At 38.4% G+C, this 18,857-nt stretch overlaps 1 protein-coding gene across 2 annotated transcripts; it reads right to left on the bottom strand.

The window, feature by feature from the left end:
• Window positions 1–590: 590 nt before the first annotated feature.
• On the bottom strand, window positions 591–3,599 carry LOC145138400 (uncharacterized). 2 transcript variants are annotated; one of them, XM_079072496.1, is made up of 6 exons: window positions 3,302–3,599; window positions 2,443–2,514; window positions 1,506–1,680; window positions 1,279–1,416; window positions 895–1,200; window positions 591–778 (listed from the first exon to the last, which is right to left on the bottom strand). In XM_079072496.1, the coding sequence occupies exons 3-5, from the start codon at window positions 1,656–1,658 to the stop codon at window positions 901–903; spliced, it is 591 nt and encodes a 196-aa protein (XP_078928622.1). In that variant the 5' UTR covers window positions 1,659–1,680; window positions 2,443–2,514; window positions 3,302–3,599; the 3' UTR covers window positions 591–778; window positions 895–900. The 2 variants fall into 2 exon arrangements, with proteins under 2 accessions (XP_078928622.1, XP_078928621.1); XM_079072495.1 differs by lacking the exon at window positions 591–778 and having other exon boundaries at window positions 785–1,200.
• Between the last annotated feature and the right edge of the window lie 15,258 nt (window positions 3,600–18,857).

Here is an 18,857-nt window from a genome sequence, read left to right as displayed (position 1 = left end):
ACGGAGAAAAGGGTTTTATTGGGTATTTAGTTATGGGCTGGGGTGGGTGTTAGGAGCTCAAACCAACTACGGATGGTGAGGAAGAGGTGGTGTAGGGTAGAAGAAGATGGTCATCGTTTGAAGGTTGGGTGGTCGGAATCGCAACAATCTCAACGGGAATCGCAACAATATGAAGGTGGAAGAAAACGAGAAACAACACTAAGGACTTGACGTGGTGTTTGATTCTGATGTCGCCTAATTGGGGTCTCTAATGATAGCTTGATATGGGTCGGATTATCATCTTCCTCGCCTGCTCCGTCCAGAAAAAGAGGAACAATGGTCGCTAATTAACCTCATGTATACTTTTCCTTTACACAACATATTTGAGAGAGAGAGAGAGAGAGAGAGAGAGAGATGCATATATTAATTCGGCTCCATCTATAAAATTTATTACAGTTTCAAGAAAAAAAAAAGTTAATGTGATATGATTGATATAAAAAATTAAAAGAAAATATAAAAACATTAACAGATTTTACTTGATCAATAGATGGTTTCTCATTTCAAAGTAATAAATAAATAAATAGATAACCAGAATGATACATGTACTCGTGTAGTATATGACCAGTGTTATTTTTAAGGCCTACAACACAATAAGCTCAAAACAAAGTTATACAATTAAAATCATCATTCATATTATATACAAATTCATCCCATATTGCTTTAGCCGTCACATGCATCAAATTCATCAAGCAAAGGTGAATCCCGAGAGGTAAAAACTCTTATGTTTTATACAAATAACCTGATAAAAACGATATCCATACAAGTAATCAAGAACGTAAAAAAAAATGTAGAAACAAAACAGACCAGTCAAATTACAAAATGTCATGATTTTTAAGAAAGCTTAAAAGTAGTTACCTAGCATTAGACAAAAAAATCCCCTGAAGAGTTTTCACCAGCTCCTGACAAAAAAATCACAACCACTTCTTTCTCTTTTTCTTCAACTATTTTGACAAGTCTACAGTTAATTTGGTCGGGTAAACTCATTTCATTCTTCGCTCGTTCATCGTTGTCTTCATCTGAGGAAGAAGCCCTCTCATGTTGTGTTCCAACATTTCTTTTCTCATACTTAAAAACTGGGGCGATATCATTATAGTCTTGCAGCGCCATAACCCAACGACCGTTCCTGGTGGTGTCAATAGGCACCTTATGCCCAAACACTTTCTGCATACAGATAATAAAAAAAAAAAGAACAAAATTTAAAACCTACTGAAAACACTCTATCCAAACAAAGCATCTTACCCCATGATAACTGACATCAGCATCAGTAAGGCATTTTTTGGATATGCTGAAATTCCCTTCAAAAGTAAAGTATTGTTCCTTTGAATTTTGATCGACTCGATGTATTTCTGTCATTGTAAATAGATTTTCGCAGTCACACTGAAAACATAAATAAAGACCAACTATTAGAATTGCTTTTCAAAAAGTATGTAAAAAGGGTACAAGATGAAGAAAAAGAAAAAACTTACTTTATGTACCAAATCAAATCTTAAAGGGTCTTCCATTTTGACTTTTTCAGAAAAGACGCGTCGACAGTCATTACATCGGAAGTACAAATCAATAGAGGTAATCTTCGGATCGATACAGTTCTTCTTGCCTTCTACAGTCAGAAAATATTCCATTTTACGAGTTCGTAAAATCCAACTGAAAAAAGGTTAGAGAAAAGGATTAAAACAGATTAAAGAAATTTACAAATTAAGACTTTTGGAAGGCAGTTTTATAATTGAATTTTGTAAGGCAGTTATTTTAGATGACAAGAGAAACAGGCACATCAGTTTTGGTGAAAAATCTTCCCAAACATAGCACTGAATATTAATTTGTATTTGGATGATATTGCTACAATATGTAGATGTTTCCAAGTACAATGCTATATTACTAAGTGATGGAAGCAGGATGCTAGAATAAAAAAACCAGTCAAAGTACATTGTTATTTTTTTCAATTCACACTAATTTTTTCAGACATTGAAAGTTGGAACTAATCCTCAAGGGTATACATATAAAAAGAAGCATTAAAAGCAAAATCAGCACTAAATATGGTTACATCTCAACAAATGGTAAAGACATACTCATATATTAGGAAGTTGTTTCCAAGTACAATGCTATATTAGGAAGTAATGGAAGCAGGATGCTAGAATAAGCAATATTGTTGCTTCTTGCAATTCACACTAATTTTTTCAGACCTGATGTGAGGCTTTGAAAGTTGGTACTAGTCCTCAAGGGTGTACATAAAAAAATTCAGACAAAAAGAAGCATTAAAAGCAAAATCAACACTAAATATTCATTACATGTCAACAAATGATAAGACATACTCATAGTGAAGCATGTATAGTATACAAAACGTAACTCAAAATAATCATTAGCATTATAGTGATATAGAAGCATATCATTACAGAGTAAGAAGCCAACCTTCAGAAAATCAGCAGTCTATGGTAATAAAATCCTTGATTATCCTATAAAATTGACATCAATTTCCCCTTCCTGCACAGCATCCAATACATGAAGGAGACTATAAATTAGTAGAAAGGACTTGAAAATTTTAATGTAAAAATACATCCACTAAAACACAACATACAAAAATAAGCATAACAACAAAAATTAACATGGCATTTTCTTTAGCCAACATCTGCTTCGAACATGTCAATCTCAAATATACAACAGATACACAGAGTAGACTACACAAATACACTCAATCCCATGTGTTGTGGGAACTGGGAATGATGTTTCAATCCCCACTTTGCATTTGCAGGTTAACCTTTTGGTGCTCAAGCATTATTTTATTGAGGGAAATGATTCCAATAAGCCAAATTGGAGCAAGAAACAAGATCATTCAGTTCAGAAAATCGAGTTAGGGATCCTTTCACAAATCATTGACTATATTTGGTTGCCAGATACAAACTCATTTCATTATATACACAAAGTTGTTACAAAGTTCTTATGGGTGCACAGAGCAACAGAGCGATTTTTCCATTAATCTACGCCAAAATGCTTTCGCAGATGCTATCAAGAGAAGTTATGCCCGTGCAAGGGGATATGAACGTTGTTGCCTCAAATATACAACAGATACTACACAAATAAACTCATATACATAGAAATATCTACAGAAAGCGCATAGAAACACCCACACAATACCCAAGAACATTTCATTAAGGCCATTTCAGCATACTTAGGCTATGAATCTGGAACTCAAATCATGGATCTGAGTCCCATAAACACATAAAACTAAACACACTTAGAGTGGGGCTTTCACAGAGAAAAAGAGACCGACCTTGGCGTGTATCTTTCACAAATCTTGGTGAAGGTTGTGTTTAAGCTTTCAGAGAAGCGGCGGCGACGATTCAGTGGACGGAGGAACTACCGGTGGTTGTGCATAGCACCGGTGGAGAGGAAGGGACGAGTGAAATAGCGATGGTTTTAGCCTTCCAAGGTTACGGCTTTGTGTTTTATACTATTCTCTCGTCCTAATAACAGACTGACTGCCACAAAATCCCTTCTGTCTATCTTGTAGCTCTATTCTCAATTCTTTTCCCGCCCATTTCTTACTTGAGGAATCTACATCATCTCCTACAAATCAGCTATTTGGTTACCATATTGTCCCTGTATTTACACACATTTTGAATTTTCAGACTGTGTTTGGAATTGCTTTTTAACATAAAAGTCCTTTTTATAAAAATGATTTTTTGTAAAAGAATTTTTTAAAAAAGATGTGTTTAAAATGTGTTTGGTTTGTCTTTTATGACTTTTAAGTGATAAAAGCTAAAAGTCACAAAAAGATTGGAATTCTCATTTTTTTTTCCGGTCAACTTTTCCTTCTTGATTAAAAGTTGATTTTAAAAGATCTTTTCAATTTACCAAACAATTTTTAGTAATTTTTAACTTTTTGAAAAAATTAAAAGTCAAAAAGATGATTAAAAAGGAATCTCAAACACCCTCTCAATTTCATATATCCTCAAATCCCATATAATTAGCAATGTTTTTGAATTAATTGATCTTTTACCAAATATATAGCCATCATATTAGGAATTAAATCATGATTACAACATTCCCGCGTATTCATTACATTTATAAATACCGAACCTCTAAATTTTTTTATATGTTTGGCGTCTTTCTGCTTCTACATCTCCGCAAACTACCATCTTCATTCATACATTTCAATTCATCAGGTTAGTGTAAAACAAAATAATTTTCCATACTTTCTTTTATTTTGTTTATTTCTATCTTCTTTTCCTTCTGTTACAATTCTGATATAGCATCCTAGAAACAAGTATGTCGAGTTATGTGTGTTGCTCTCTGTGTGTTTTATTGACATCGTATTTTTGCTTATACTTTTTTTATTGTCTTTTTTAATACAAACATATAAATGTTTTACCAATTATAACAATGAACTTTAAAAGTACTTTGCCATAATTGGGATGCCATTATATGATTTTCTTTTTCCCAGTTTCAATTGTTAATAAACATGCTTATTTATGGTTATGGACAATTTCTGTCATATCAGTTTGATTTAAGGACCATTCACATCTGTTTTATAATTTTATTTTTTGCGTGTGTTGTGTGTATTGTATTCATTCAAGTGGCATAAATGTTTTATATACTAAAATGAATGAACTATTTCTCTATTTAGCCTATTATAGGACCAATTATGTAATATAGCTAATTTCTTTTTGCTCATGGACCAATATGTGTGTTGTTGTTTCTATTTATAAGAAAGCAACATATTTTCATTGTTTTTTAGGGTTAAACGTAGAAACCTAAAGTTCATTGCAAGAAACAGCAATTTACTTTTTGATTTTGCAATTCGCCTTAAAAATCATTGAAAGCATGTTACATGGAGAAACAATAAAAATTCCAATTAGAGCAATGTACTTTAAAAGTACATTGTTATAATTAAGAACCATTGATCATTTGATAAGTTTAAGTGATTATACATCTTGGAATTTAGGAAAAGGTTTAACTTTTTTTCAAGAAATAGGAATGTGGTTTGTGTATATGTATCATGCCTGAAACACACATACATAGCTATATACATTACACACAGTTGTAATGAAAAGGAATGAAATTAAGATACTATATTGCACTATAAATTAAAGTAGACCATAAATTAATTATGTATAATTTTTTACTCGTGGTGCAGCTTTTTTTCCTTAATCTGACTTTCAAAAATGACTATTTTGCCCCTTGCTTTGTAAATTAGCAATTTGTGCAAAACATCAAGATCCCATGAAAAGGAAGTATGAAAATGAACAAAAGAAATAGGGTGATGTATGTGGTAAGTTAAAGAAAAGTTGTTTCCTTCAATTTTGAATAGAAAAGAGGAGTTTCTGCCATTGGATTATAATGAACAAAATAGTAGAATAAGGACAGAATTTTTATTATTTATTAATTTATTATTTGTATAATTTTTATCATGTTACTGTTTGACTTGGGCATTGAAGAGATCAGCGTGTCTCAGAAATTCAGAAGTTCTTTGATTTATGAATGATTGATACATTGTACCACATAACATTTAAAAAGGTTAAAACTAAATGAAAATTATATATATATATATATATATATATATATATATATATATATATATATATATATATTAATTTCTCAATACACATGAAAGTTTGTTTATTTTTTTTTTGACAAATATTTATTAATGATAATATATATTTATTCATCATTTTTTACATGTAATTTATATTTTGCATGGTTTTTTCATCTATATTTTTACATTACATTAAATATATTTCAATATAAAACACAGTTATTTCTATTATTGAGCGTGTTTTTTTTTCACTATATTGAAATTTATATTGCATTCTACATAATCAGGATTTTATTAAATATCCATAAATACAAATTATTAATTAAAATTCAAACCAGTTTACATATTAATGTTATTCGTTATATCATTATATCATTATAACTTATTTAAAATTATTTTTAAAATTTTCATCCGTGGTGTCTATGGGTTATAACCTAGTCTATATCTATATCTATATCTATATTCTATATCTCTTATAAAGCTAGCATTTTTTCTTTCACCACATTCATTTGAAACTCTCATGCATTTTTCCTTTCACCACATTCATTTGAAACTCCCATGACTTTTCAATTTCTTCCTAATAATGGTTATAAGTTGGTTAATAAGATTAAATAAATATCAAACATAAAGTGTAATCATATACAAACTAAATTTTAATATTAAAGAATATATTTACTTCTACTTATAAAGTTATGTTTTTTAACTTTTAACATATTATACTTAATTTATTAATTTTAATATATTGTTGGGTGTAAACCATTATCATTTTAAAGCTACAACTTTTCAACAATTTGTATAAAAAACTTAAATTATAAATTTAAATATAACATTACAAGATCAACTTAAATATAAATTTTAGTTTAACTTAAATAACCCAAATAATATTTTGTAAATAGTTAAAACTAATAAATTGTAGTGTCTTTCTAATAATGATTATAAGTTGGTTAATAAGGTTATAAATATCAAACCTAAAGTGTAATCATAAATAAACTAAATTTCAATATTAAAATAACATCTTTACTTCTACTTATAAAGTTATGTCTTTAATTTTTAACAGAATATACTTAATTTATTAGATTAAGATGTTGTTGTATGTAAACCATTATCAATTTAAGGCTAAAACTTTTGAACATTTTGGACAATATACTTAAATTGTTAATTTATAATATAACATTACAGTGTCAACCTAAATATAAATTTCAGTTCCACTTAAAAAAACTCAATGAATATTTTGTGAATAGTTAACAGTAATAAATTGTAGTGCTAAATACACAAACTGAATTATAATCTCAGTTTAACTAAAATATTTCCTAAAGATATTTGTATAATCGTTAAAAGTTTTCAAATAAGTAGCTTAAAGTACTTACAATAATAATAGTTAAATATAACTCTATATAAATGATTATATTGTTACCTTTAAAATCAAAAAACAATGTTTGATGTTTTAAATAATTATAATGATAGAAATTAAAACGTTAAACAAATAAATTTCAAAAAATTAATTAACAATAAAAACAACTATAAATAACATTAAAACATATATTATATTTAATTTTATTCATGAGTAACTGGCGGGTAGAAGTCATTCAAACGGTTGAGATTATGCAGTTATAATAGATGTATATATTATAATATAATTCAAAATAATCAATATATTATATCAATTTAGTATGTGAACTAGTATATCAAATTTAACAACAACGTTATTGTTATATTTAATAAAACATATATTTTTAAAGATTTCAACTATATAGGTGTTTCTGCGCAACGCGCGGGCATTCGCCTAGTTACCCTAATAAATAAAGATAATTTTACCAAATGTCAATTTCTTATTGAATTTGACACGTGTTATTTTCTTAGAATTTTAAAATTATTTTTTTTTCACTTGTCATTTTTATACTTTTTTTTATTTTTTATTCAACATCCACCTATTAAATACCACCTCATAGTAATTAATGTGAATTAATGTATATAGTAATCTTACATTTGTGAATTCTTATTTCTATTAATATATTAATGAATTCCATTTGTGAATTTATATTAGTTAGTTTTAATAGTATATATTAATTAAAACCGAAATTGATCTCTATGGTTTTCTCATTTCTATTGAAGGAAAAAACAACAAGTTTTCTTTGTTGATAAAAAAAACCCTATGATATGTGTAGTATAGTCGAGTTCAAATTGTCTCTTAGCAAACAAGTTCTATATCGTGTTAAAGCGATCAGAAATTACATCAATTTTGTTGAGGCTGATTTAATTTGTTCCTGTGGTCTAGTTTCGTATACGAATGTGCTTTCTTGTTGCTTAAGGAGTTGAAAAGCAATAAACTAATGATGGATTTGTTGGTATGCGTAACATTTAGGGTTTGGAGTGTAACATCCGGAATTTCAGGTATATTATCGTATGGTTAAATTTTGAAATTGATGGGGTGACTCGACTGTAACATCCCATTTAAATATAATAATTAAATAATAAGCTCGGGACCCCAAGGAGTAATTTTATTGTTATTTTATATTATTGTAGCCCAAAAATCAAATAATAATTATCAGGATGTTAGTTTCGGTGGTTAAAGTGTAATTAAGGGACTTATTTTGAAAAGGTTTTGTTAGAAGAGGGGTCATTTGGTATCATTTGGACCTAATATAAAAGAATTGATGGAAGCAGGGGCTGATTGGTAAGATTTCGGACTTAAGTTGTAAAGAATTTCAGGAGGCAGGGTGTAAATGGCAAATTAAGGATTTGCTTTGAAAGAAAATAGAGGAGGAGGGACTAAAATTGTCATTTTGGAAGCATGATTGAGTGGAGCGGGTATATATAAACTAACTGTTCCATTGCCTAAACCCTAACCCTAAATTAGCTTGCTAGCCGCCACCTTATGCCATCGGATCCTCCAAGCCGCCACCTTCACCTCCTCTCTCTCCGGCACCATCACCGTTTCGCCTGCTCCGATCAACCGAGACCAGCGAATCCATTCTCTATGACCTGAAAAGCTGAAGACCACCGGGGGCCAGCGGGCGATCCTTCATCGCTGTCGGGTTCCTTTCCCCCAGTCGCCGCTGCGCGGTCGCTGTTAGAGTCGGAGCTGCCAACGAGGACCAAGCGTCGTCTCTTTGCCGCTGCTGGACTGTTCCAAAGAGGTCATGGCAACTCCAATCGCTCCTTCTTCTACGATGTTCAGCGCTTACTGATGCCCGTCGTTTGTCGCTGCCGCTTGTGTAATTCTTATCTACTCCGGTTAACATCCGCCACCCCGAGAGTGGCTGTTGTGTGTGTTCAGCCAATGTGTCGCAAGTTTGTGTGTGTTTGGGTTGTTAATCGTAGCATGGGTGCTAGTTGGATGGAATAACCCGAGAGAGGGCCACCATGGCGGCTAACCATGGTGGCTGCCGCCGTCAACGCCGTTGTTGTGGCCGCCTTCGTCCCGCCGCCGCCGACAGCCGCCTGCTGACATGATTCCGTCACCACCGGCCACCGTGAGGTGGCTATGTGTGTGTGTGTGTGTTATTAGTGTGTGTGTGTGTATTATTAGTATGTGTGTGTGTGTTTTTTTGGATTGAGTTGTAAATTGTAAAAGGTGCCAGAGATAATAATAGAAAATCCATAACCACCACCGTGAGGTGGTGGCTGCCGCCACCGACCGCCGTGTCGGGTGGCGGTGTGCTTTGCCTTGTGGTGTTGATTCGTTGGGATGCATGAAACCCTAATGGGCCCAAGGAAACCCTAATTGACCTAATAAAACCCTAATTTGCCCAATGAGGCCCAAAGTGACCTAAAAGCCCAACAAATTGATAAATGGACTAGTATTTGGGTTGGAAACCCTAATGACGATAAAACCCTAATTTTGAGAATTAATCAGGACACACACGGGAATTATTTAATAGTTTGAAATATTAAACTAATAATCATTGGCAAAGATTAATCTAAGCAATATTGGATTTAATGGATTAAGTCCTTAATGGGATAAGTAAGAAACACTAAATCCTAATTATCATTTCATGTGAAAGCCCTAATCTCACTCGGCCTTTGTATTGGGCCTTCCTATTGGGTTTTGGCGATTAGACTATTGGTGGGCCATCCAAGAACAAGTTAATGGACCAAAGTAATTAGATGGGCTTTAGGATAAGGCCAATGTGAGGACTTGGGCCCAATTTGGAAAATTGGGCCATAGACGGGCCATAATTGGGCCTTTATGATTATGAGATATTAGGCCATTAGAAATGCCAAATATTTGGACTGGACTAAATGGTTGGGCCTTTGGAATAAGGTCATGTAAAGGCTTGGGCCCAATTTGGAAAATTGGGCCATATGTTGGGCTTTGAGCTATAGTTGGACTTTTGGGCCTTTGGAGTGTGAGTTGGACCTTGGGCTTGGAACCCAATTATTAATTGGGTGTTGTTTGATGTTGGCAGTTCGGGAATCTGTCAACCAGCAGCTGGAGTTTCATCCGCGGGACTTCAGCAGTGTCAGGTGAGTTATCCTCACTATACTCAAGGGTCTAAGGCACCAAGGCCGGCCCTTTGGATTGTTATCTGGTTATGTATGCTAGTATGATCTGTTAGATCGGTATCCTAGAGGGTAGGATAATACTATGTGATATGTGTTATGATCGGTTAGATCGGTATCCTGGTAGATAGGATGGTATTATGTGTTATGTGGTATGATCCGTTAGATCAGTTGTTATCTGTAAACTGTTATGTGATTATTTGTTATATGTGCACATGTTTGTTTATTGGTTGAGGCTTATCTGCTTTGTGCGAAAGCCAATAGACCTGGGCATTCCAACCTGTTGGTTGTGGGCCTGGAGTATTCCATCCCGAGGATGACTGGACTCATAGTATGTGGGCATTCCAATCGGTTGGTTGTGGGCCTGGGGTATTCCATCCCGAGGATGATTGGACCCATAGTATGTTGGCATTCTAACCAAAAGGTTGAGGGCCTGGGTATTCCAACCCGATGGTTGATTGGACCCATAGTATGCTGTTTGTGATTATATGTGTATTGTTGTGTGTATGGGTATTTTGGGGGAACTCACTAAGCTTTGTGCTTACGGTTTCAGTTTATTGTTTCAGGTGCTTCAGATGACTTGGCAAGGTGAAGGCGTGATCGTACACATCCTCATGTTTTGGACTTATGGTTTCTGGGATACTCTGATATTAAACTATTTTGAAAACATTTTGTAATAACTAATGACTTGTGGATGTTTGAAAAAGATTTAAATTAGCCTGATTTTTATGGGTGTTACAAGTTGGTATCAGAGCCTTGGTTTGAGTGAATTGGAGAAACACTCGTGTGAATCCAGTCTCAAACTAAGGAAAGGTTTTCAAAATGATTTCTAAATGGTTTTCAAAATAAGTAAAGGAGGATGCAGGGTGTACGATCAGCCGGAGCCAGTAAGTAGACCCCAAAATACAATGCCGTTATTTGATTATGTGATATGTTAGAACAGCATGCTAGTGCTAGGCTAGGGATCTTCAAGAATTGCATGATAGAATTGTCTGATTGCATGATGCCTGCTAGCCTAGGGTTTCCTTTATATGAGATTGACATCATTACTGTAGTTTCTTAGTGTATGCATCACGGTTATATGTAATTAAGATCTTATAGCCTGAGAATGTTTGATTTGGCCTTATGTTCTGTTCTTGTTTGATTGGGAGCTTAGGGTAGGATTGGATATTCGAAAGTCTATGGGGTCTAGCGTTATGTATGGCTAACATACACTAGTATTGCAGGGTTGGTGGAAGTTTCATGGATAGGTGGGTTGTGTGAGGCCGGTAGGTCAGTTATGAGACAGTTAGCCTTCCTCTAGGGGTGAGGTTGAGCGACCACCATGTGTATGTACATTGTTAGGGTGTTGCGGTGATACTTGAGACAAATATGGGTAGGTGTGGGAGGTAGTATGGGCCCGTACTACTGAAAGCACAGGACCCATACGCGTAGCAAGGAAGTCACAACCCCTAGGGTTGGGTAGGGAGTTGGTCCCCTGTCATTATATGGATTATCAGAGATCTTTCTAGTGTCATACCAGAATGGTAGTTACGAGACGTCTTGAGATCGGATCCAGGTTAGGGTCAGGAGCTGGCAGCCAGGATAGGCCAACATTGTCAGAGGACTGTGTTAGTGAGATCATCCGGGAGGAGGTGATCGGGTTGTCCAGGAACAGTTCCGGAGATGTTTGGGTCTATTAAGACCGTCATGGTTGAGTATTTCGGCGAGCACTATGCGGCCATTGCCGAGATGGTTGCCGCGACAGCTATAACAGCTGTAACGACGGCAAGGGGAGGAGTTGGTTGAGCTTTCTAGTACCGGGACTTGTTAGTGGGAAATATTCTGATGAGCAGAGGGCTGCAGTTACTTGGGACCAGGGAGATATTATGTACTCGTTACATTCCGCAGGTTGAGCGGGAGACTCTAGCACGTGAGGTTCTATATTTAGGCTTCGGGGGTTTTGCTCGAGGCCGGAATGTGAGTCGCGAGGACTCTGGAAAGGAGTGATGACTATGTTCAACTGGGGTTTTACAGCTGGAAGTAGAATGGTTAATTGATGGATTGGATTGTCGTTTTGTAGGGCAAGGACTGTGCCCTCTCAGTTTTTCGAGCTCAAAGGAGTAAGCAAGCTTGTGACCCCAGGATCAGGTTGTATTCCAGCTCGGGGTTAGTTGGTTGCAGGGATAGACAACATTATTTCAGCACGGTGAGCGCAGGTGGGTCGATGTGGCATAAGTGTGTTGTGAGGTCCATTTCGCCTTGGATCTCTTGTATCGAGCGGTAAGGATTGATTGTGCGATCTATTGCACTTTTGGGACTATAGACTATGTCTCGGGAGTAGTTGTAGCCCGGTTTAGAGCAAAGGTTGTTTGCAGTTCAGCTGTGGATGATTGAGCTGGTGAGTGAGACAGGGTGCGAGGCCCTGAATGATATGATCTCTAGAGCCGAGAGCGGGAGGATTGTTGGAACGCTTTGGGAAGAAGGGTATTATATGGGAGGTCTGCGGACAGGGTCCCACAGGATGGTTATTCAACATTGTCAGGATTCAGTGGTTTTAGTAACCGTTATTGATTGGCGGAGGAAAGCGCCAAGGGAAGTAGCTCGTTGTTGAGACACTGGTTGGAGCATCTATCTTTGGATTTCAAGATTTGGGAGTGGGATCATTCGAGCATTAGGGATTGTTAGTTTCCTGGGGATTCAAGAAGTGTTCATCTAGTTATTAGAAGCGTGTGGTCATTTGTGGTTGGCTAGTAAAGGAGTACTAGCTGGAAAGGTATGGTTGTCATCAGATCGATCGTTGGAAAGTGAGAAGGATTTGGAATTCTCAAAATTTCATGTATTGTGAATACTTAGTTGAATCTAAGTGGGGGAGAATCGTCCCGGAATGCAAAAACAGGATCGGTTTTGAAATTGGGATAGGTTTCGCATCGTTTTCAGGAAGGAAGACAACCCTAATGGCTGCTTGGTTTGAGTGTTGTGTGAGTTGGGAGTTCGGTAAAACTCCCCAGCATGTGGATCGCATCTTCTCGGTGCTTGATAGCAGAACTTGGGGAAATCAAGTTGGGATTCTAGCCATGAATTAAGTTTAGTTGCGTGTCAGGTCGAGTGCGTGTTCGACCGATATGGAAGTGTTGTAAGCCTACAGGTGTAGCCGTGGCATCCACCAGGTTAGCAGATAGTGCTAGAGTGATGTAAGTCTGTGAGTGTAGCCGCAACATTCACTAGGTTGATAGATAGCATGAGCGCGTTGTTAGGACGCGAAAGGGATAGTAGTAACCACCAGTTCGGGTGTAGCAGTGAGGATATGAAAATCCACGGATTGGTTTATGGGTTTCCCAGAGGGATTAGACCAGGTTAAGCCAGTGATAAGACTATAGGAACGTCATTGCAATTATGAGACCAGGGAAGCAATGGATTGCTTAAGGTCGCATGTGATGTAAGACTACCATTGGTCATGTAGCAATCGCTTTTAGCCATGGATTTGGTAACGACGGGATTCGACACATGGATCCGATCGGTTGGATCAGGAGGTTGTAAGAGTCGCAGTGGCATGATAACTAGTGGCAACTAGTTCCGGGGAAGGATTTCGCTCAGAAGTTGTGTGAAGCAATTATGTGGGAGTCCTTTAGCTTCGCGACCGGGCAGGAACTCGGTATGTCGGATGGTTGGTGAATGAATTGAGGTGAAGCAATTGCAGGAACTCACTAAGCTTCGTGCTTATGGTTTTAGTTTATTGTTTCAGGTGCTTCAGATGACTTGGCAAGGTGAAGGCGTGATCGTACACATCCTCATGTTTTGGACTTATGGTTTCTGGGATACTCTGATATTAAACTATTTTGAAAACATTTTGTAATAACTAATGACTTTTGGATGTTTGAAAAAGATTTAAATTGGCCTAATATTTTTGGGTGTTACAAGTTGGTATCAGAGCCTTGGTTTGAGTGAATTGGAGAAACACTCGTGTGAATCCAGTCTCAAACTAAGGAAAGGTTTTCAAAATGATTTCTAAATGGTTTTCAAAATAAGTAAAGGAGGATGCAGGGTGTACGATGAGTCAGAGCCAGTAAGTAGACCCCAAAATACCATGCCGTTATTTGATTATGTGATATGTTAGAACAGCATGCTAGTGCTAGGCTAGGGATCTTCAAGAATTGCATGATAGAATTTTCTGATTGCATGATGCCTGCTAGCCTAGGGTTTCCTTTATATGAGATTGACATCATTACTGTAGTTGCTTAGTGTATGCATCACGGTTATATGTAATTAAGATCTTATAGCCTGAGAATGTTTGATTTGGCCTTATGTTCTGTTCTTGTTTGCTTGGGAGCTTAGGGTAGGATTGGATATTCGAAAGTCTACGGGGTCTAGCGTTATGTATGGCTAGCATACACTAGTGCTGCAGGGTTGGTGGAAGTTTCATGGATGGGTGGGTTGTGTGAGGCCGGTAGGTCAGTTATGAGACAGTTAGCCTTCCTCTAGGGGTGAGGTTAAGCGACCACCATGTGTATGTACATTGTTAGGGTGTTGTGATGATACTTGAGACAAATATGGGTAGGTGTGGAAGGTAGTATGGGCCCGTACTACTGAAAGCATAGGACCCATACACGTAGCAAGGAAGTCACAACCCCTAGGGTTGGGTAGGGAGTTGGTCCCCTGTTATTATATGGATTATCAGAGATCTTTCTAGTGTCATACCAGAATGGTAGTTACGAGACGTCTTGAGATCGGATCCAGGTTAGGATCAGGAGCTGGCAGCCAGGATAGGCCAACATTGTCAGAGGACCGTGTTAGTGAGATCATCCGGGAGGAGGTGATCGGGGTTGTCCAGGAACAGTTCCGGAGATGTTTGGGTCTATTAAGACCGTCATGGTTCAAGAGTCAAGTGTGATATAGCTGGTGAAATAGTCTATGGAGTAAATTGTTGGTATGCCTGCAGTGATGGTTCGAACTCTGAGTGGGGGAGATCCGGGTATTTTATTGAAAGGATCAGAGATTTGTTCAGGGGCGGTTAGAGAACTGGATATCGAGGCATGCGGTACGAATGTATGAGACCAGGGTTATTGGTGGCCGAGGCGAAGTGCAGAGCGAGGTAATGCAGGATGTACGTGTTCAGGAAAGGACGAGTGTCTCCACGGCAGGTGGCCGTTGGTCAGAGACCATGTGGTGGTTAGAAATTATCCAAGGTTGTAGTGGTAAATTCGAGGTGGTTAATTCGAAGGGATAGCTTCGGCGGTGCAGAACTTTGGGCTTAACGTATGGGTTGTTATGTGCACTTTGTAAAGGGTAGAAGTTGATTGGGCAACCAACTTCAGGGTCGGTATGTGTGATCTTGCATGGGTTTTGAGCAATAAAGGAGGAAGTTTCGGATGGTCGTCAACATGTTCGGATTCGTTGACGATTCCTCCGTGTTTCAACTGAGAGTTGGAATATTTCGAGGTTGCAAGTTGTGTGAGAGGAGGGTCAGTTGTGAGATTCTGAAAGGATGCATGGCTATATCTGAGTATGACGCCGTAAGCAGGAGATCAGTGGCTGAGGCAAGACATCGTGAGGTTCTATGATGGGGTACCGAGGTATCCGAGTATAATCCCCTGAATTTCGGATTATTTAAGACTTGAGTCAGGAAATGGCAAGTGGAGTATCAAGTGACTACGATTCCAGCAGGAGCCTTCTAGCTAACTGTCATCAAGCGGAAGTATCCAAGAGTGTAAATTACAGCGAGAAAAGTGTTGGTCACAACAGTTGTCGTCAGGAGTGATGATGCTTAAACTGGGTGGGTGTGTGTACCTATCTATGTTGAGCCGTGGAGTATTCGATAGTGAACTCAGTGGGGAGGTGACTCGAGGAGGAGATTATGGGGTGATAAGAGAGCAAGTGAATCCGGGTGGGAGTAATCGCTTGGGATTATGGAGTGAGCCCATGGTGAGCCAATGAGCAAGAGAGTGTTGTAAGACTACGGGAGCCGTAGCATCCATGAGTCAGTGGGAGAGAGTATCGTGGTACTGCGGGGAGTCGTAGTACTCACTAGTCAGCGAGAGAGTATCGTGATACTACGGGGAGCCGTAGTATTCACCGGATAGAGGGAGAGTGTTGTGATACTGCGGGGAGCCGTAGTATTTGCTATTTAGTGAGAGAGTGTCGTGGTACTGCGGGGAGCCGTAGTATTCGCTGGTTAATGAAAAAGTGTTGTGATACTGCGGGAAGCCGTAGCCTTCACGGGTTAGTGAGAGGGAATGTTATGATACTACAGGGAGCCGTATTATTCGCTAGTCAGAGCATGACGCAGAAGAGTTTTAGGCTTGTGTAGCCTTATTCTTTGAGTTTCGGGAACTTGGTGGTCGGATCAAGGGCGAGACTGGGGTCTCCATATTTGTCGGGAATCGTTATATTCTGACTCAAGTTGTGGTTATCGCAATCGAAGGAAATGGAGAAGTGATGTACGCGTAGGTTGCGGGTCATGGGTCATGAGTTGAGTGCCTTATTGGGACGAGTGGTTCCAATTCTGTGTTGGACCAGACGCTTGAGTTTGAGTTTGGCTTGGGTGGTGAATTGGGCTGGTGAATGAGATTCCGGATTCAGAGATGGGTTTCATTTTGAGGAGTATTGGGTGTCATCTAATGTCTTAGACCTGAGTGGGTCAGTTTGTTTGTATGAGGAGGACCGCGAGGCGCATGGAACTAATGATTAGTAGACGACAGAGGTCGAGGGTGAGACGATTTCAGTTGGGATTGTGGTATCCGTTTGGGGTAAAGCGAACTTCGTGACTTGTATGTCACAATATGCCGAGATAGTTGTTGTGAGAAGGAAGTCAGTGAGACATTTTGGGGCATGCAATGGGTAACCTTTGAAGGTTCAACTGTGGGGTCGGGGGTTGACCTGGTGCTCAGTGTTGAAAGGGATATTGGAGAGGAAGCTGGGGCTTATGATTTTAGATGTCAGAGGACACTTGTGAGCAAGCATGATCATTTTCTTGTGTCTAAGAATAGGGTGTTGAGAGTTCTTTGTTTCAGATGGGTTTCGCTTGCAGTGCAGTGGATGGGTCTCTGGTGTAATGTGACCCTTTCGTTCCTTGGAGTGTGATTTGGATCGTTTAGTACGTCTGGTATGAGTGATCGGTAGCCGATTGATGGACCTTGGCTTGTTTCTACCAGTAGCCACGAGAGAATCACAGGGGCAGTGAGTTACAGGGTCTGTTATTCGAGGAGCGAATAACATGGTGATATCTTGAGTGGGCGGTCTGACAGTGGGACAGGCCACTAGAGTTTCCAGATTCTGGAAAGTCAGAAGTGGTATCGTAGCGGCAGAAGGGTCGGTTTTATTCCGGATTGGGAGTTCCTGTTTGGATTCAGGTGTCCATGGAGAAAGATATCGGTGTGGTATGAGATCATTTTGGTGGTGCTTTTCGGGTTATTGGGTTCGATCTATGTGTGGTTGAGTAGCGATTTCGAGGGCGAAATCCAATTCAAGTGGGTGAGAATTGTAACATTCGGAATTTCAGGTATATTATCGTATGGTTAAATTTTGAAATTGATGGGGTGACTTGAAGAGTTGTGAGTCCAACTCGCTGAGTAGGGTCGGGTTGGCCACGTGGAATTAATGAGTGGACTCGACGAGTCAGAGAGCTGACTCACCGAGTAGCCGGGCAGAGAAACCCTAAATCCCTGGGTTTGGGCCCTATTTAAAGGCACTTATAGCCTCATTTGCGGCTACACTTCCCTGAGAGCAAACCCTAATCGCCATTAGAGCTAGAGAGTGAGTGAGGAGCTAAATTGAGGGGTTTGGTGCATTATTTGAAGGAGATTTGGAGAGCTTGGTGTGTTGGATCAAGGAGGGGCTGTAGATCGAGAGTTCTTCAGTGGTTATCTTCAGTGCAAAGGTAAAAAGCTCCTATCTTGACCTTTCCTTTGTGAGATCTTAGTTTAGGGAGATTTTGAGGGTTTTCTCCCATCCATTCTTAGCAATGAGTTATTTGAGTATATCATGAGGTTAAAACCTCAGATCTGGACTATAGAAGGACTTGAGAGACCAAAGATCCAAGCTTTACTGAGCTAGATTCTAGCTTTTGTGCATCTAGCCCTTGTGAGAGCATGTATTGGCATTATGAGTCTTATATGCCATGTTTAAACGTAAAGTTTACAGCTTTACGTGATAATCGACCCTTAGGATGGTAGATCTAGTGTTTGGAGTGATGGATCTGCCTTAAATCGTCTGAATGAGGAACCTGATCGAAGGGACTCGCCGAGTCCATGGCCTGACTCGACGAGTCGATGAGGGTTTGTCCCGATGGGTTTGATTGTGCGATAACTCGGCAAGTTGGGGGTCAACTCGACGATTTTGAGCTGGACTTTCTTGAGATTTTTGAGGAAACGAGGGGACTCGAGGAGTCGCAAGAGTGCAGTCGACGAGTCGGGTCAAACGTGGACTGTTGACTCGAGTTTGACTTCTGTTGACTTTAGGGTTTTGGTCAACATTGAGTAATGGAGACCATGGAGGGGTAAAATGGTCTTTTACCCAATTCAAGAGTTAGAGAGAGAAGGATAACAGTTGGTTACTTAGAGTCGAGAATCAAGTATTAATTAGAGATGTTTACCCTATGTGTTAGGCAGTGGCTAGTTCGAGATTCGAGTTCGAGGGTAATTGCTTGATGCTAGCAAGGTGAGTCTTCTCACTATAATTTACCTAGAGTGGTACTTATGTATGACCAGAGGGTCTTATGTGCTTACATTGAGTATTATGTTATCCTGCCTTATGTTTATGTTGTGTATTATGTCTTTGTGATTTATGCTATGCGGAGCTTTACAGACCGGAC

The sequence above is a fragment of the Lactuca virosa genome, chromosome 9, assembly GCF_052849685.1.
Source record: "Lactuca virosa cultivar CGN04683 chromosome 9, Lactuca_virosa_CGN04683_v6, whole genome shotgun sequence".
Taxonomy (NCBI): Eukaryota; Viridiplantae; Streptophyta; class Magnoliopsida; order Asterales; family Asteraceae; genus Lactuca; species Lactuca virosa.
Note: the sequence above shows the minus strand (reverse complement) of the source record. Positions and strands in the feature narration are given on the sequence as shown.